Source organism: Cervus canadensis, chromosome 11 (assembly GCF_019320065.1).
Source record: "Cervus canadensis isolate Bull #8, Minnesota chromosome 11, ASM1932006v1, whole genome shotgun sequence".
NCBI classification, from domain to species: Eukaryota; Metazoa; Chordata; class Mammalia; order Artiodactyla; family Cervidae; genus Cervus; species Cervus canadensis.
The window spans coordinates 21685492-21704998 of record NC_057396.1 but is presented as its reverse complement, the minus strand read 5'-3'; the positions used below and the strand labels follow the sequence as shown (position 1 = coordinate 21704998).

Here is a 19507-nt window from a genome sequence, read left to right as displayed (position 1 = left end):
CATTCTCGCCACCGCCCCGCTGCTAAGTGTTCATGGTTCTGATCCTCACACCTTGAATCCCACCTCCAATTGTCTCCTTCAGAACAGCCACCATTTGGTCACCTCTTAATTCCTTGGGCCAGAAAGCACCAAACATCTGAAACCACAGATTAATTTCCCAACCTCTTTACCACCAGTAACTTCAGACCTCATCTTCCATCCACCTGGATGCTGACAAAGGGCCAATAAGAGAGTTTAGGGATTCATCGCATTTTATTATCTCCTTCATCTGGTGGGTGTTCAGGGAAATGGCCACAGGTGAGCAGGGAGACCTTAGGGTTGGATGAACCTAATGCAGAGTAATGAGGCCCATGTGGCAGAGAGCTGGCTTATCTCCACCTCAAAACAAGGCTGCAGGGGTGAGCAGAATTCCAAAGTGCCAGTTCAGGGACACGCCCTTGGGGAAACTGAGGCTTGATGTTTAGAGAGAGTGAAGTCAGGCCACGTGTGTGTTTCTTCTGATCCAGGAGTGTGTTTTAAAGCTATAATGGGCCTGCAGGGGAGTGGATGAGGATGGAAGAATCTTAAACACCAAGTTTGGGGGAGGGAGAGTGAAGGCCCTGGTTTGGGACTGCTGTGATGCAGTGGCACTGGAAACAGGCAGGAACTGTACGTGTGCTTTGAGAACATCACCGGTGACCCTTGGTCCTGAAATTCCCCCATCCCCATCCTAGCAAGCACCATCCCCCCTTCCCCACTCCCCCGTGGCCGGGCGCTGGGCTGGACCCACTCAGGAATACTGCCAAATGGACCAGAGTGTGACCAGGGTGATGCTGTAGGCCAGCACCGCCAGCAGGTAGATGCGGAAGAGCAGCCGGTCCAGCACGGAGCCCACACGCAGCCAGTCCCGGGCCACCTCCCGACTCCCCTCCCGCTTTTCCAGGAAGTGCCGGATGGAGGTCAGCTCCTGCAGCAGCCCGCGCACCGCCAGGGAGGCCTCCCGAGGCGGCGGGGGAGGGCTGCCTCTGCCCCTTGGGGTCTTCTCCAAGTCCCGGGGTCCCCCCAGATGGCTGCAGTGGTTTCCCATGTCTAGAAGAAGGACAGAGCATTGGCAAAGGAGGGAGACCCAGCAGGCTCGTGTGAACACTGACCTTTACGTTTCTAAGGCCTCAGACATTTTTACGATGTATGATTTCAGACCTAAAGAGTACGAAGAATAACTTACATCTTTGGGTACCCACCATCCAACTTAAGCAAATAAAGAAAGCCGATGCAGTTGAAGATCGCTGTATATCCTCCCTCCTTAATCAAATTCGTCATCCCTCCCCAGGTCAGCAAGACCATGAATTTGATGTTTATCCTTCGCGCACGCATTTTTTTTTAACCCAAGGGCTTTCCCTAGCCATTTGATATCCATTATATCATTTGAATCTCCCAGCAACCCCATGGAGAGGAAGACTGGGAGTGATTACTAACCACACTCTTCATATGAAGATGTGAAAGTTCAGAGAGTTTAAGTGACTAGCCTGCGATGACACAGCCAGAGCATTATTTAACGGTGAGGACACCAAGGTCCAGGTATCCGGACTCCAAATCCACTGCTTTGTCCACTACATCATATCACCTCCCTGCACTCCTCTCCATGATTTTGAATCCTTCTGGACCAGAAAATACACCTTCGGATCACTGCCTTCACCGGGTGAGCAGTAGAATTAGGCATTAGTCTATCGCACGAACTCATGATGAGATGGTCTTAGGTTAACCAAACATCTGTGAAAGGCCAGGCCCCAGCCAGAGGAGGACACAAAGGAGGGGAGAAGGGTGGAGGGTTTAAAACACCAGCTTGGAGTCAGATGAGCCTGAGTTTGAATCATGGCTTCGTCAGGTCCTGGCTCTGTGGCTTAGGGCAAGCTGTTTGGCCTCTTTATGCTTCTGTTTCCTCATTTGAAAAATGAAAATGAGGATCCTGTTGGGTCACCATGAGAATCACCTATGATAATGCACAGAAGATGCTTCGCACACACCTGATAAAGTGCTCAAGAAATCAACCAACCAATCGATCACCACCACCATCACCACCGACAGAAGCAGGAGGAATCGAGTATCCCTCTGTGCCCTGTCTCTCTGCCTCATAGATGTTTGAAATTCTAAAGGGCCTGCTCTTTGGCTGATTCCAATAAGAGAGTGTTAGGAACCAGGCTGCAGTGTTGAACAACAGGAGGGTAGTTGTCCTGTAAGTGCCTGTTGTTGTCATTGTTTAGTTGCTAAGTCATGTCCAACTCTTGGTACCCGAGGGACTGTTGCCCACCAGGCTCCTCTGTAGACCCTATGGAATTTCCCAGGTAAGAATACTGGAGTGGGTTGCCATTTCCTTCTCCAGGGGAGCGTCCCAACCCAGGGATCAGGCTCGCGTCTCCCGCATTGCAGGCAGATTCGTTACTGCTGAGCCAGCAGGGAAGCCCTATAAGTGCCTGAGGGGCATCCACTTGACCTCCCTTGGGATCCATCGCAGGCGAGGTCACCCTCAGCCCAGAGGTCTTGGGTCCTGACACGCTCAGTCTCTGGGACTCCTAAACCCTCTTCCCCTCCACCCAGGCTGATGAGTGAATACAAAGTGAGGAAGGGGTTTGATTGACGCCTTGGGCTGAAGTCTGCCACGAGTTCTTGGTGCAGGACGGTACCCAGTTTGCAGGCCCTGCCCCGGCTCCCTGGCCTGGTGAGCCCTCCAGAGCCTCCCGCACCCCCAAGTCCCTGCCTCCAGGCCAGAAGCTCCCCTCCACGTGGGGCTCTCCCGATCCTGTCTCACCTGAGCAGCCATCGGTCTTGGCGGCTTGGGAGGTGGCCGGGGGCCTCCGGGGAGTCGACTGCTCCCCTAGGCAGAGGAGCAGGGCAACTCTCTCAAGAACCAGGTGGCGCAGCCAGGCGGGCACGGGCTGCTGCAGATCCTGTTTGTGTACCAGCCGCACGATGAGGATTGTCTCGGCCAAGCTGATCACCAGGAGAGCCATGCAGACGACGAAGTAGACACCTGTGTGCCCCGGGACGGGGCCGGGCGGGAGACACACAGGGGAGGTAGGAGAAGGAGAGGCGCCGGTCCCTCGGCCCCAGGGAGCTCCTCCCAGGGAGCCGGCCTTACCGATGAGGGGCGTGCCGATGGCCGTGGCCGGCAGCGTGTCGGACACGATGATCAGGAAGACCGAATAGCCCAGGAGGAGCGTGATCTTGAAGGAAACTCTCTCGCCACTGTCCGGAGGCAGGTAGAAGCCCACGATGTCCACGACCATGAGGAAGATACTGGGCAGAAGCAGGCTGACTGCATAGAAGAGGGGCCGTCGGCGGATAACGACCTGGGATCGAGAGAAGAGCTTGGATGAGTGGGGGCAGACAGGTTCTGGGCCCAGGAACCCCCCTCCCCATCCCAGATCCTCTTGCTGCATGGAGCTTTCAGCCTGGACTGCTGAAAGATGTAGACAAACCCCATATGCTGTCTCTGGATCCAAGCTCGTGGCCATTCAGGAAAAGCTAAGAGACAGCACGGCTGTGTTTCCCCAACCGCTTCGTTGAGGCTGCAGGGCACCCCGTACTTGGGAAAGGGCCACGGAGGTTCTTCTCCATGTGCCTCCTGACGCCTGCCGGGGTGTGTCCCACTCACATAGAACTTCATCTCTGCGTAGCTGTCGCTGCTCTCTATACTGAACTCCTGAAACTGGGTCAGCACCCCCAGCAGCTCCCACTCGCCCTGGTTCATGAAGACGCTCCTGTCGAACTTCACCTTTTCGGGCAGGCGCCACAGGGAGATGTTGATGTCCTGGACTGAGACAGGAGAAACGGGCGGCTTTGGAGCCCAGGCCAGGGCATGCCAGACCCTGTGGTGGCAGGGCAGCACCCACGTGACGTGGCGCAAGCCCCAGCTGTTAATCTGCAGCCTGTTACTTGGCTGTAAGCTGAGGTCATAGTGCACCGTGTGCCTGTCTGTGCAGTGGGGCTGTACGGAGGGCACGGGCCTTGGATGGAGACCAGCAAAATGCAAACAACCGGGCAAACTATTTATAAGAATGTCTTCTTCCTGTCTCTGTCTCCCTCCGTCTCTCACACACACTCATACCTTCAAGCACCCCTCTAGGTTTCCTGTTAGAATTTCTCATTTAGGCAATGAGCAAGGAGCAAGAGGCAGCTTTCCTCATCTTTGTCTTGATAGAGATGCCTGCCTTCATATTTATTTATGCAGCTATGCCACATCTTTGTTATGGCATGTGAGAGATCTAGTTTGAGAGATCTAGGTTGTGGCATGCAGGATATAGTTCCCTGACCAGGGATCGACCCCAGGCGCCCTGCTTTGGGAGCGTGAAGTCTTAGCCACTGGCCCACCAGAGAAGTCCCTGAGCTGCCTGTCTTTAAAGATGAACTAGAAAAATAAGCAAAATCCTCACAGAACCGGAGTTTCACTGCTCTGCATCTATACTAGTGAAACAGACATGCATATGCACCAGAAGACAGCAGTATCCGTTGCAGTAAAATATTGTGAAAGATCTAAATTCTCACCAACCAGGGAAATGCTTTATAAAGTTTATGCAGTCCAACCATGAACTATTCTACAGCAGTCAACACTGATGAGGAGGAGCTAACTCTGCACTAACTGGAAAAATGCCCAAGACCGGTTATTAAGTAAAAAGACTCAGGTGCCAGTATATAAGAGAACACAAAATATTTTAAATTTATGTAAAATAAAAACCCATAAAGCAATTTCTGGGCACTTTCCATTGATGTGCATGTATGTGTTTGTATTCAAAGGCTAGAGAAGGATCTGGAAGAACATATTACATGAAGTATATATCAGTATATATATATCATTTCATATATATATATGCTGATAAAAATTAAGTCTTGGTGCAGGGAGTTGTTGGTAAGAGTTTGGGATTGAGAGTAGAGGTCAAAGGTCAAAGATTATTTGCAATGATGACTTTTGTTCAAGGGAGTTAAGTATTACCTTTGTCATTTACAGTTAATGCAATAAAATCAGGATAGAACTGGAGGGTGCCTTTGTGCAGTAGGGTGATGCTCACTTCACTGGACCTGGGAGGGCACCCAGCATGCATCCACTCAGTGGAAGATGTCAAGCATCTTCCTTTGTGCTAGGCACTGCCCTGGGGAGCTAATCATGGCCAGAAATCATGTCCCTGCCCTCTCTAAGTTTCCATCTGGTGGAGGAGTAGACATTGAAATAAGTCTTTACAAATGAACAGAAGTAGAGAGAAAACTAGAGCCTATAAAATTGGGTGATGGAGGTGCCTTGTTTGGGGGACGAGAGGGGGTTTACAGAGTAACTGATGTGGACGCTGTGATTAGAAGTTGTGTAGAAGGACTTTGGGCTTCCCTGGTGGTTCAGACGGTAAAGAATCTGCCTGTAATGTGGGAGACCTGGGTTCAGTCCTTGGATTGGGAAGATCCTCTGGAGAAAGGAATGGACAGAAGGGAGTGGTTACCCACTCCAGGACTCTTGCCCGCAGAATTCCATGGACAGAGGAGCCTGGTGGGCTACAGTATATGGGGTTACAAAGAGTCGGACAGGACTGAGCGACTACACTTTCACTTTCTTTCACTGAGGGACTTCACTGGAGGTCTGGTGATTACGACGCCACACTTCCAATGCAGGGGTGGTGGATTCCATCCCTGATTGGGGAACTAAGATCCTATATGCCGCAGGTGTCAGAGGGCAGGAGTGGGGCCAGAAGGAGAAAAGGAGAGGGAGGGGCAAGGTGTCCAAGGAGAGGAAGCAGCATGTGAGTGAGGGAAAAAACAAGGGGTGCTGGGGCCCTGGAAGGCAGGCAGCTGGGCCGGGCAGTGAGTAGAGGTGAGCCCGAGTGGTGTCTGTGCGCAGAGTTCTGGAGACCAGGAAAGAGACCTGGATCCTGTCTCAGGAGTGCTGGGGAAACACTGGGAGCTTTAAGTAGAGAGAGACATGATCAGGTTTGCATGACTTTTCAATTAAAAAAATTTGGGGAGCGGGGGGCCACACACACATGGGCTGTTACTTCCCCAACAAGGGATGGAACCTGAGTTCCCTGCATTGGAAGCTCTGAGCTTTAACCACTAGACTGCCAGGGAAGTCCCCAGGTTTGCGTTTGCATAAGATCTCTCTGGCTGCTGTGAGGAGCATGAATTGGTGTGGGGGTGAGAATGAATGGGGGCCGACTGCTAGGGGCTGCTGCAGTAACCTGGGCAGGAGGTGAAGGGAGCTGGTGCTGGGGGGAGGGTCCATCAGTAAAGAAGTGCATAGATTTGAAAGACACTTCGTGCCAGATCCTACTTGTGATCTGGGAAAAGCATCATCCCTGACCGAGCATCTTGCCCTCAGCTTACACCGCCTCATTCCATCCTTAGGACAGCTGAGGGAGGAGACGAGGGTGACATGGTCAGTGCCATTTAGAGGATGAAGAAACAGAGGCTGAGCAAATAAGAGGTGGGCGAATTGGAGAAGGGAGACTACATCCCTGGGGGTGCTCCTCATGCAGGCATCCCTGGGCCCCCACCTGTTCTCCCACCTCCCAAAGCCCCTGGACTCACTGTTGTGCAGCCAGCTGGTGAAGGTCAGCGAGCAGTTCTGTACGTCAAAGGGGAAGTTGTAGATGTCCAGGCTACAGGCGGTCATCACCTGGAGGGGCTTGTAGTTCTGGACCTCGCCATGATGCCGGACATACACATACGGGATGTTTGGAGACTTCCCCACGTCCACACTGGCCAGGGAAGAGGGGTGGGTTTGGGGCTCAAGAAGCAGGTCAAGCCCTGGATGTCAGAAAGTCTCTGAGCAGCTCGGCAGGGAAAGAAATGCAGAGACGGCCCGGACAACAGGACAAGCTGGCAGTTTTGTCTGGCCTCCGCTTGTCCAAGCTTCTTATCTCAGGCTTCCTTACCTGCCATTGCCAAGGCCACTTTTCAAGCAGTTAAAGAGTATTTCACCTTTATCCCCCTGGCTACCTAGCCACGAAATGCAAGCCAGGAGTCCATGGGCCCCAAAGCCCTGGACCATAAGAACACCCAGCGGTCCCCCATATGCCGCCCACCCGGGATGGGCAGAGCTCAGCTCCCAGGATGGACAGCCCGTGGGCAACGGGCAGGCTTGGTGGGAGAGCAGACCCTTGGGTTCCATCCCTAGGAATACTTGAAATGAAAACAATCATTTCCAGGGGTGGGGGGTGGGGACAGAACTGGAGAAATCATTGAGAAGAATCAGGGCATGTAGCGAAGTCCTATAAGAAGCCACTCTCTTTGGGCAGACCCCAGGCTGAGCTCCCCTAGGGGAGCCCTGGAGCTAAGCCGGGGGTGCTGAGCCTGTGGCCTTCTGTGGCATCAGGCTGAGAGACAAGAAGTCAAGACCAAGGCTCCTTCAGTGTTGAAAATGGAGATCCAGCCTGAAACTGGAGATCCCCGGTCCCTCCAGCCTCAGCTCTGCAGGGAGTGAGGCTCTGAGTCAGCTGCCTCCCTGAGTTGCGAGCGGCACCCCCGGACGTGGGCGATGCACTGGGTACTGGGTGGAGGACAGCTGGCCCCTGCCACCTTCTCCTTCCATCTGTCTCCCCAGCCATCTTCCCAGCCCTTGGATTCAGAAGCCCAGGCAGTGGAGCCTAAAGGACGGGGAGAAGGAATGTTGGCTGCTGGGAATAAAGGCTGGTGGGACCCACTTCACCCTGGCGTGCAATTTGTGCCCACTCAGGCACACGTGTGGCTTAAAAGTTTGAGTGTCTCTTGGCCCCAAGTCTCCTCTGGGCCAGGAGCGGTAACCATTGCTGGCACTTTATTCCTTTCAGAAATATTCCTGTCCCCTTTAAAAACACTGCTCTTCATTAGACTATTATAGCAATATGGATTCATTCACTGGCCTCCTTTCTTCCTGGAAAGGGATCCTTGGGTCAGGGAGAAGAGCAAAGTTTCAGCATCAGACATAGAAAAAGAGGAGCTTTTAAAAGAAAAGAAAGGGAGAAAAAGATAAAGGGGAATGAGGGCCCAATGCAACTTTATCTCCATTTCTGCAGATCTGGTGGAGCATCTCAAATACAACAGCAGGGATCTTATCTCTCACCCCACGCCATCCCCAGCCCCCGCGCCCCTGGCTGCCAAGCGTCTGATGACAGTACTCACAACTCATTGATAAGGATGTCTGGGACCCAGATGCTGTCTGTGGGGATGGACAATTTGGTGATGTTGTCAAAGTCTTCGGGGTTCCACTGGAGAAACTCATCAGTCCAGTACTAGGGGAGAAGCAGGAATGATCATGGGTGACCCAGTCCATCATGGGTGGGGTCGTCTGCAACTCAGGCCAACTTCACCGCTCAGAGCCCAAGCAACAGGGCGGGCGTCTTCTTGGGAGAATCTGGGTGTCAGTGGCACTCAGGTTACTCACTGGTACCCAAGAGTCCCTTCCCCTCTGCAATCAATCACACATCCCTACATGTGAATATGTACAACACAGACAGATGTAGCCCCTCCCCCGGGGAAGTTATCCAATCCTTTCTAATGTTATAAACCACCTAGCCATCAACTGAGGTATGTGGGCTAAGTCACTTCAGTCATGTCCGACTCCTTGCAACCCTTTGGACTGTAGCCCACCAGACTACACCAGTCCATGGCGTTTTCCAGGCAAGAATCCTGGAGTGGGTTGCCATTTCCTCTTAGACAAATCCCTTCTTTGGTCTTGATCTGCACATATGTAAATAGGGATAATAGTATGCACCTCACAGGGTAGACATGGCTGTTGCTAAATTTTGATTAATGCCTCCTCCACTACCCTGTCAGAATGACTGGTCTAAAATGTAAATGCCACTGTGTCACTTTGTCGAAGAGTCCTCCTCGCACCTTGCCTGAGCAGCACCCATCAGGAGCTGGAGGAGTGGGGAAATGGCTGGTGATGGGAAGACTCAGTGACAGGATCATCCTTGTTTCAATCACCTGATTTGGTCGTCGTCCAATTTTGCTTTCATAGAGGGAAGAACTTTCTAGCAATTAGAGCTGTTTGAAAGCAAAGTGGCTGCCTTCTGAGCTGCCAGTCACCAAGGTGTTTGATCAGCAGAAGCAGGACAAGCATTTGTTAGAGATGCTGTGAAAAACCTTGGAAACCAGAGGGGAGGATGGGGGATTTCTCCTCCGCTGATCTTTAAGCTGCCTCCCGCTCCCAGTCCTGAGGTTAGAGGGGCCCAGATCCAGGAGACCCCAGATCTCATGAGCCTCTTCCCTCCTCTCCTCTCCCCTTTCTTCCCCTCTTTCCCCTGCCCAAGGCCCGGCTCCTCTGGGACAGAGGAGTGCCCCCAGGAAGGGTTGCCCGCCCCCCAGTCCCAGGAAATGGGGGTGGGGGAGGGGCTGGTTGGCTCACCTGCCGATACCAGATGTAGGTGGTCAGGACCTGATTCTTCTCATCCTGTGGAAGGAACGAGAGCTCAGCAAAGGTGGCCCTGCGGGCTGGGAGCCCACCTGGCACACACCAGCCCCAACAAGGGCTGCTGCTCTGTGTCCCTGCTCCCCTGAGAATGTGGAAATGGGGTGGGGAAAGGGGCCAGCCAGGAAAAAAATCTGTCTTTTACTAGGAGACACCTAGGAAGAAGTTCAAGGATTTCTTTTTTAACATATGTGTGTGTGTATTCCTATATATGTCTTCTATTATCTTCTATTTTGTTGTGTATATTTTACATAAACATATATAAATAATAACATAGTAAAAGATAATAATAGAAGACATACATAACAACCATAAAGAAGGCTGAGCACCAAAGAATTGATGCTTTTGAACTGTGATGCTGGAGAAGACTCCTAAGAGTCCCTTGGACAACAAGGAGATCCAACTAGTCCATCCTAAAGGAGATCAGTCCTGGGTGTTCATTGGAAGGACTGATGCTGAAGCTGAAGCTTCAGCACTTTAGCAACCTGATGCAAACAGCCAACTCATTGGAAAAGACCCTGATGCTGGGAAAGACTGAGGGCAGGAGGAGAAGGGGATGACAGAGGATGAGATGGTTGGATGGCATCACTGACTCAATGGACACGAGTGTGAGCAATCTCTGGGAGGTGGTGAAACACAGGGAAGCCTGGTGTGCTGCAGTCCATGGGGTTGCAGAGTCGGACACAACTTAGCGACTAAAAACCAACATAACAACATCATATAGATGTATATCTGTACAATTATATCTGTATGTATGTATCTACACCTATTTCCTACCTTAGCATGAAGTCAAAAGGTACAGACCCACATAGAAGGAAAAATTCGTCACTCTCCCTCCCTTCCATCCAATTCCCAATTTCCCTTCCTGAAACATCCAGTTGACTCTAGCAGAGATGGCCAGAGCAGTCAGTTCTGCCCACCCTCCCCCGGTGCAGCACCTGCCTCTCTGCAGTCACCTTCTTATTTATCTCTGCCCAGCGTCTAACCTCCTCTGCTGGGTAGTGCACTCCACCCTACTTCAGTAACTGATTAATTGTTTTATTTATGATTAATTCTTCAACCACAACTTCGTAACACCCGCCATGTGCCAAGGACGTGTGTAAGACAGTGAGGGTGTAGAGGTGAATAGGACAGTCTGCACCCTCATCCAGCTCACACAGGGAGGTGCGATGTGTGAAGAACCACACATATGCACAACCCACGGGCCGTAGGGTGTGGGAGAGGCAGCCAGGCAGGTGACTCCAGTTTTCAGTTTGGGGAGCATCCTGAGCTGTGGTATCAGGGCTCAGGGGCTCTGGGCACCCAAAAGCCCACCCTGGACTTGGTCTCACATGGTCTCCCACTCAGAAGGTCCACCTTGGAGCAGGGCAGTGGGGCCGGGTGCTCACCACGCTGAGGATGGCGTAGAGGATGACATCGATGGACACGGTGGTCGGCGTCCTCCAGTCCCGCACGGGCCGCACGCCCTTCTTGTAGTTGGCCAGCAGGTGATCTGACAGCCGCAGAAGAGCCGGCCTGGAGGCGTTGGGGGGCTGGGGGTCCCCCCTGTGCTTGGCTGAGAAGGACAGACAGCGAAGCCTGAGTCTGCCCCTGGTTTCAAAGCTAGTAAATGTGTCCCCACTTAATCCCACCTCCCAGAACTCCCAGATAGCCCCACAGACTGAAATTCCCATCTCTGGAGCATTTTTTGCCTACAGAGGTTCCTGCCAAAACCCAAAGGTATTCATAAGGGTAGCCCCAGCCCCCATTTATATGAGAAAGGAAGCTGGGCTGTGAGAGTAGGTGGCCCAAGGCAGGTGAGGCCCCGAGTCGGCCAAGGATGAGAAGGGTTGAGAGTTGCTGCCCTCCCAGAGGAGGTGGGCCTCTGGGGCCTGGACGAGGGGCTCTGGGAGCCGAGGGAAGCTGGCCCTGGCATGAGACCCTAGAGGGTGTGGCCCCAAGTGCACAGGTCCTAAGCCCAGCGGTCTGCAGGGCGTCAGCCTCAGCGGAGGTCAGAGCTCAGCGTCTGCACAGCTCACAGTCCCCGGGACCCCAGCCCACAGCTGACAAGGAGAGAAGGGTGGGCACCCAGTGAACCCACCCCGGGGAGAGCCCGCCCCGTCTCCACGCTCATGCAAACTCCCGAGAAGTCCCTGCTGGGGCTCCTTCTTAGTCTAGCTTTCTGGGCTTGGTTTCATGGGGTTGGGAAGAGGACTGGGGTAGGGTGTGGAGGAAGCCAGTAGAAGCCAAGCTGCTCCCAGAGCCAGAGGCCTGCAAGGATAAAGTCGTGAAACCCAAGACCTTGGTCCTCGCCCTACGCGCGGGGATTTCACACGAGCACCTCAGTTGCCCCTCTGGGAAACAGTAAGAGCATTTCTTGAAAGATGCCAGAAACACGAAGGTGAAAGAGGGTGGGGGAGGGGGCACCCTGGAGGAAACAGGGCGCTGCTGGGGGTGGTGGGGTGCGGGGCCTTTCACAGCCCAGGGCCCGGCAGGCTGGGCTTTCTCCAGACAAGATTGCTTCTTCTCCCACCTCATCTACCCTGCGTGCAATCCCTACAGAAAATTGGTCCTGCAGGTTCCCTTTCCTGCCCCTCCCCCGCTCCCCAATAAACTTTCAGAAAAACAACAGCAGAGAGAGAGAGGAAGATGAGAGGATGTTTACTGAGCGTCCCCTTTGGGAATAATATCAATGAGCATATGGTTCATTTCAGTATCAGCCCCCCTGGGCTGGCTGTAACCAGAGCCCCCGTTACAGATAAAGATGCCCAAGGCTCAGACAGGTGAGTACCGTGCCCTGCAGGCAAGGGAGCTGGGATTCAGACCCAGGTCCCTGCGTGTCTTCACTGCACCAGCAACAGCCCAGGTCTTATCGTCTGGGATTCTGACCAGACCTCAGAGCCAAGGACCAGTGCTGGGAGAGACAGCGCTCCCCCTCAGCCAGAGTAGCCCCAGACCACAGTCTTAACTCACACAGCCCGGGCCTGCTCATCCCACTGAGCCACCCCCAACGACACGAGGAAAACCATCGTGCCCCTAAGCCCCTCAGAGCTGCGTATTTAAGCACGTCCTAACTGTGCCCGCCCTGGCTTCAAAGAGCTCTGGCTGGAGAGAAAGCCTTCCCATGGGGGAGAGAATGAATATTGTCTGCAACAAAGGAGATGGATTCTTTTGTGACTAAAACCCCTTGTATCCCCAGGAGGCGGGAAAGGATGGGTGAGGGAATGCAGAGAGAAGTTTGGCGCTCTCTGAGTTGAGCCCCTGAAGGAACTTTTCTAGAAGACGGAGGCCCAGAGAGCTCGTACAATGAAAGCAGTGAAGTCAGGGAAGATGACATTTGTCCTGGTCTCTACTGCTGCGGAGCTGTGTGACCCTGGGTGAATTCCTCCCCCTCTCTGGACCACAGCATTCCTGTTTATAACAAGAGAGAGGGGATCAAGAGAGCTCCAGCTTTCCTTACAGCTGCCCTTCGATGAGTCTGGGGGCCCCAGCAAAGAGGAGAGGAGCCCGCTAAGCGTTTCCCACACAGCAGGCTGTGCCACGCCCCACTCTGCAAGCCCCGCTCTCACCCTACACTCGAGATGCCCAACTTTCTAGCTGGATCCCCCCAGGGCGTGGAAATTCTCTCTTGCCCACATGCAGTAAGATCCCTGACTCTCCTGCTGCCTCACCCGCTCCAAAACCCTCCTCCCCTCAACTTTTGGGAGGCACTAAGCGTTGCCTGCCCCTCCTCTGTCCGCTGCCGCCCAGGTGCTGCATGCTGTCCCACCGTCTCCTTACCTTCTCCCCGTGGTGCCAGCAGCGTGGGCAGAAGCAAGCCGAGCAGCGCCCTCGGCACCCAGGGCAGCATCGTCGCTTCTCTCGGAGCGGCCTTCAGGGTGAGCGCTGCGGAGGACCAGCCTGCCCGCGCTCCAGCAGCGTCATGTCAGCCAGCCTCCCGCACCTCCTGAGGCTGCAGCCTCACGCTGCCCCTGGCCACCAGGGCTGGGAAGCCGCCAAGTTTTCCTGCAATCAGTCCTTCCGCTGGATCAGGTTTCAGGGCGGGGAGGGAAGGGGAGGAAGCCCGCCAGGCTGATGTCACGGGGCCAATGGAGCTTAGTCCACCCGTTCAGCCAGGTGGCCTGGCCAAGTTCCCCAAGGAGTAACTCGGGGACGGAGCGCTGCAGGAGGCCCTGGAGCAAGGGGGCAGCCTGTGTGCTGAGAGGTGCTCCGGGCTGCTGCCTTCGCTTATACCCCTCACTAGCCTTGAGCCGGGCGGGGCTTTTCTAGTGGCTCAGCTGTAAAGAATCCACCTGCAATGCGGGAGATCTGGGTTTCATCCCTGGGTCGGGAAGATCCCCTGAAGGAGGGCATGGCAACCCACTCTAGTATTCTTGCCTGGGAAATCCCATGGACAGAGGAACCTGGTGGGCTACAGTCCATAGGGTCCCTCAGAGTTGGCATTGAACTGGGGCAGAGTGGGTGGGGTTGGAGAAGCAGGAGGACCATGCTCTTACTCCAAAGGGGACACTGTGTCCCCGGCTAAACAGGAGACTGGGCATCATCAGTAAAGAGCACATACACATTTAACTGCTCCCCAGACACACAAACCCACTGCCCCTACACGGCCCATTCTGTGTCCTTGGGGCTCCCTGTATGAATCCGTGAGACAACCCCACTCCCCTGTTTCTTGCTCCAAGTCCTGGCCTGGGTGGCCTGGGGTCCCAGGCCTCCCACCGAGCCAGGCCCCCCAGCCCCAAGACAGAGCCAGGAAGGTAGGAGCATCAGACACTAAACTTGTTCTATAAGGGGCAGCGCCAAAAGCTGGAGGGAAAATGCAGCAAGAGGAAGATGAAAATAAGCAGAAGGTAAAACTGTAGAAAAGACCCGGAGAGGAAGGGGGAAAATAAAAAACATAAAAGGAAGGAGAAAAGGAAAAGACAGGAAAATTTGTAGGAAACAGAAGGAAGAGGAAAACAGAATTAAAAGGCAAGAAGTGGGGGGACAAAAAGAGGAAAAGAAAAAAAGAAGGAGGAATCAGACGCAGCAGGAAGATGCTGAGCCCTGAGCCCAAGGGGGCCTGAGTGTGGGTGTTCCTTCCGGAATGGGACCCTGGCTCATGGAGGGATGGGGTGGATCACCTCGGGACAGTGAGGAAGCCTGGAGACCCTGGCCCACGAGCCCACATTGCTGCAGTGAGCTCCTGGGACCCTCTGAGACTGCCCGATTGTGTTGGGGGTGGGAGAGAGCATGTCATGGGCACAGTGTGTGTATTTGAGAATTAGCTTCTTAGGTAACAGGATTAGAGCGAGCCGGGCAGGCCACAGCCTCCGATGGAGATGTATTGCCCGCGCGACTCTCTCTGATGGAGCAGCAATCAGGTTTCCCCTGAAGAAATTTCCTATTAATGGATTTGATGGCGCACCAGACAAGGGGAGTTGGAGCCGTGGCCAGTGGTGGGGTGTAAATTGCCTCCGATGAAACTGTGGAGTCACTTTTGCCCCTTTTAAACAAGATAAGAATTAGTGCAAGGCCTTGATGAACTCTCCTTGGCCAGTGGGGATGAGGGAAAAGCAGAGGCCTGGCTAATTTGATTCCTGAGCTCTGCTTGCAGACGGCCAGGCTCCTCCCAGGGAGCGGAGGCAGACACGCAGATGGCAGCGGGCCAGCGTGGGTCGTGAAAAGCTCAGAGGCTGCAGGGCCGGCAGCCCCGGGCTTCCTTTGAGTCCGGCAGCTCCAGGCGCCATGGGAAGGAGGACTGTTTGCACACATGTGTCTGGAGCTTCCCACCCTTTGCGATGCTGTCTCATGATATACCCCTGATCACTTTTCTTGCTCCCATTTTCCAGGTTCAAACACTCCAGAGCCCAGAGCGCCTCCAGGACTTGCCTTGGCTCCCAAAGCTAGTTACGGATGGAGCTGAGATTCTCCAGGCTCCTGGCTCCAGCCTTTCCCATTACAGCTGCATGTTTCCCATCTTCCCCAGTAGATTTTTACTGGTCTGTAAAACTTTTACCACCAAAGAGCCTGATCTTTTAACACCCATAAACCTATAAAAATTCTGCAACCCATCGTAACATCTGGCCCCATTAGGGGCCCATCTGCTAGAGAAGGGCTGGGGGAATCGTGTGGCTTCTCACCATCGTCCTAAGTGGGAGATACAGCTTCTTCCTCCCCAGAGCCTTGAGGAGAGGGATTCAGGAAGCCCAGCGGTTGGTTGGACACTCAGGCTTGGCACTTGCTCACCGGGTCCCTATGACACCCATCCCTCTCTCCCCTGGAGGCAGCACTGAAACGAGCAGCACCCTATGGGCCTTGCCCACCATGTCCTCAGCCTGCATTTTGACTGTGAAAAAGCTTCAGCCAAAGAATAAATTTAATCAAAAAAGCAAGAAAATCCAGAAACAAGGGAAAATAGTCCAACAAGACTAAGTCATCATAGCTTAGTCATTAAGCGTAGTCAATGACCTTTAGTTCCTCCTCAGGGCTATAGCAACTGAACAGCAACAATTACAAGGGCTACAGATAATGTTCTGAGCCATATCCATGAGCTGCCTTATAGATACTGAAACCCCCACCCATTGGAAGAAGTTAACTACACAATGACCAGACTGTTAGCTGTACTTCCACGACTCTGAGAACTGGCCTCAGGGAAATGGGAACAAACAGACCCCGGAACTGAAGATTAATTGTATGTAAAACAATCAAGATGACGCTGCTCACACTACTGATGACCAATTTCAAGACGACTGTCAGAGCTGGCTGTGCTGTTTCTACGTGTAGCCCCCACCCCAGCCTATAAAAAGTCTTGCCCACTGGTTGTAGTGGTTGGGGTGGGGGTGGTCAGCCTTTGAACAGAAGTCTGCCCTTCTCCCCAGGTGCCAGCATCCAAAATAAAGTAAACTTTCCTCTCCACCAATCTCGCCTCTTTATTGGCTTTTGAGCAGTGAACAGCTGGATCCCACCTTTGGTTACAGCATGGGGGCCGCCCTTCTACTCCCCAGTTCTGGGGACCTGACACACCTTGGCATGGAGGCTGAATCACTTAGGGGTTGTCTGCTCATGGGAAGGGTGGAAGCAAGGAGGATGGGAAGATGCCTGCCTCAGTTTCCCGAGTCCCCCTGCCCAAAGAGGCAGCAGTGGCCTTTATAGGGAGGAGAGTAGGGGAATAGTGTCCTCAGACACTGGATGATCTCCCCTGTCTTGGTCTTTCTTTCCTTGATGTCCCATCATGTCCTGTCATGACCTGTCGCCTAATAAGGACCTGGTCTGAGCTTTGGAATGGTCTGGACCTGGCTGCCACCAACAGTACCTGCTCCTTATCAATCATTCTGTGTGCCAGGCATTGTGCTAAGCTCTTTATCATATTTAATTCTTACTTCCGGTGAAGAAGATATTACTCCCATACTGCAGGTGAGGAAATTGAGGCACAGAGATGTGAAGCAAACTTACATAGCCAGTAAGTGGAGAGTGTGGTATTAAGTCTTTTTTTTTTTTTTTGTATTAAGTCTTATAGACTCAAAAGCCTGGCCTTTTAACCACCTGCTTGCACTGAGCCCCAGAGCATCTCTTTGAGATCCAGGCTGATGGGACTCTGGCTCTAATCCCCAGAATGGATGGGGGTCCTCATTCTTACCTTGATGAGTTTTGTTGAAAAGCTAAGCTCTGGAGTCTACTAATTAAAGATATTTTTATTGAGGAGTATCATAAGTAAGAATATATGATGACTTAATGGACTGTTAAGTGTACTATTTTCCCCACTACAGAATGGATTCAGAAATATCACGCTTTACCATTCAGGTCCCTGCAAAGCCCATTTCTGCAAATGTCAGATATGGGCTGCACAGTGAATGTGGGACGAGTGACCTCTGCAGTCCCTCCTCATGGTATAAATGTGATCCTAGAGGATTTCACATGCATATAATTTTAGTTATTTTGGCTGTGCTGGGTCTTCATTGCTGGTCGGGCTCTTCTGCAGTTGTGGAGAGCCGGGGCCACTCTCCAGTTGCGGTGTGTGGGTTTCTCATTGTGGTGGCGGCTCTGGGTGCGGAGCATGGGCTCTGGGGCTTGTGCGGTTCAGTCGCTGGGGCGCACGGTCTCAGTACCTGCAGCTCCCTAGCTCTAGAGCACAGGCTCAACAGCTGTAGTGCATGGGCTTAGTTGCTCTGCAGCATGGGGGATCTTCCCAGAACAGGGATCGAACCAAGCCTCCTTCATTGGCAGGTGGATTCTTTACCACTGAGCCTCCCAGGAAGCCCAACGCTAGAGTGTTTGAATTTATTTTTACTTATTTATTTGGTCCAGCTACATGGCATGGGGGGGGGGGTTTAGTTCCCTGACCAGGGGTCAAACCTGTGCCCCCTTCAGTGGAAGCACAGATTCATAACCACTGGACCTCCAGGGAAGTCTCTAGAGTTCTTAGAGTCTCATATTCGTCTGTGGAGTATGGGCACATGGGGGTGAGTCTTCATTAGAAGGATGTGATTATTACTTGGGTCCTGCCACCTGGGGAAGAGGCTTTTAATAGCTCTCCAGTCAGACAGGATGGAGATACTGAAGTAAATGACACACTGGGGATTTTTTCTGTCTTGATCTCCAAAGAGATCAAGAGAAATGAACAAAATGATCAAAGATGAACAAGGGTTTGTTCCTAGGAGGTGCCTGCTTACATTGCCGCCTTCCACATGCAGATGGGCAAGAAATAGGAGGGAAGAAACCAGGCGAGAGGCCTGTGAAGTTGCAGTGTTCCTTTGGGACTCTCTGAAGCTACTGCGGGACACTAGGTCTGGGAGGACTGAGCACCCCGTGCCCTACCGCAAAGTGTCTCAGTCTTCACGGACCCCTGTGTTCACCTCCCTCGTCTCTTCCCTTAATATGCACTCATCTGGGACTCCTCCACGCTAAGAGGAGGAGAAGGAAGGGCTCTTTGCTCCGTGTGGGTGGTGGCAGCAGCAACGACCTGAGACAGAAGCACCGAGCGCAGTGAAGCCCAAGGGACCACGACGGACTGCTTGATTCATCTGCCTGGGGATCTTTCTGCTTCTCATCTTCGGAGATCAATGGCTCGTTTTCACAAGGGAGCTGGTAACCCTTCCCACAAGCCATGCTGGGGGAGTGGGTCGTGGGAGTGAGAAACAGCAGAGCAGGCAGGGTCGTCTGGCACAGAAGGATGGAGGTCTCACTCAAGTCCTTGCAAGGATCCAAGAAGGGGATGGTCCAGCCTCTTGAATATGTCTCCTTCCTAAGGATGAAACTTTCCCACTTCTCCTTTCCCCAAGCCTCCATCAAATTCCAGCCTTTTTACTTTGTTGAGATCAAAGCTCTTCTTCAGTACCCACTCCCGGCAAATAAAGTCAACTCTAGGGTGGTCTCCAGGGTAGAAGGTCATCCTGGAAAGGGCATCTAGAATTAGCAAGCTGGTAGCAAAGGCAAGCCTTAACGGGGCTGGTCATGGGTCATTAGTCCACCTGGCCACCCCAGAACCAGACGTGGGGACAGATGCTTAAGTTTGGCTTTGATTTCTCTCTAACTTGAAAGAAGGAATAATTCCGGGGAGGAAGGAACCAGAGAGCACATCTTATTCCTAGTGAATGGCCATTCATCCATCTGGCCACCCCAGAGCTGGACATGGGGACAAAAGATGGTTTGGCTTAAATTTCTCCCTTACTTGAATTCCTATCCAGGAAGGAATTTGATAGGAGTAGCCAGGAGTGGCCTTTTTATCCATCCCCTTGTTTTTGGAAAATTAGAGTCTTAATATGTTGTTATTAGCATTTGCTGAGAAATTTTCAAAGAAATCTCACAAACCCCTTTGGGATTCCAAAACTTAGTTTCTTCCAATTTCTTACTTTAATTGCACTTGGTACAGTTTATATCATTTCCTTCCATCCTGTAGAAATGAGTTGCATTTCTATCCATCCTCTCCATTGTTTCTGAGAGGTGGTGAGAACACAGTGGTCATTTCCAGACTCTTCCAGAGAAAAGAAAGCAGAGGCAGAGAACACCAACCTTTGTACCACACTGCATGGATTACAATGTACTTTCACGCACGGTCTCGTTCCCTTTGAAATGCACTCGATCTCTCTGAAATAGGTGACACTATCCTCATTTAATAAATGGAGAACTACCATACCAAGATATTTA

The 19507-nt window shown here is 52.6% G+C and overlaps 1 protein-coding gene across 2 annotated transcripts; it reads right to left on the bottom strand.

The window, feature by feature from the left end:
- Positions 1-243: 243 nt before the first annotated feature.
- HTR3A (5-hydroxytryptamine receptor 3A) lies at positions 244-13335 on the bottom strand. Of its 2 annotated transcripts, XM_043481771.1 has the most exons (9): positions 13166-13335; positions 10795-10961; positions 9344-9388; positions 8116-8225; positions 6544-6713; positions 3632-3792; positions 3116-3326; positions 2786-3007; positions 244-1068 (listed from the first exon to the last, which is right to left on the bottom strand). In XM_043481771.1, the coding sequence occupies exons 1-9, from the start codon at positions 13233-13235 to the stop codon at positions 770-772; spliced, it is 1455 nt and encodes a 484-aa protein (XP_043337706.1). In that variant the 5' UTR covers positions 13236-13335; the 3' UTR covers positions 244-769. The 2 variants fall into 2 exon arrangements, with proteins under 2 accessions (XP_043337706.1, XP_043337705.1); XM_043481770.1 differs by having other exon boundaries at positions 2786-3326.
- Between the last annotated feature and the right edge of the window lie 6172 nt (positions 13336-19507).

What these genes read in the sequence shown, in the direction of transcription:
- HTR3A (XM_043481770.1), bottom strand. Translation starts at nt 13,235, where the DNA reads ATGCTGCCCTGGGTGCCGAGGGCGCTGCTCGGCTTGCTTCTGCCCACG. An exon ending in GCTGGCACCACGGGGAGAAG is followed by an intron (nt 10,962 to 13,165) that starts GTAAGGAGACGG and finishes TGTCCTTCTCAG; the next exon opens with CCAAGCACAGGGGGGACCCC. An exon ending in ACGCAGAGATGAAGTTCTAT is followed by an intron (nt 3,327 to 3,631) that starts GTGAGTGGGACA and finishes TCTCGATCCCAG; the next exon opens with GTCGTTATCCGCCGACGGCC.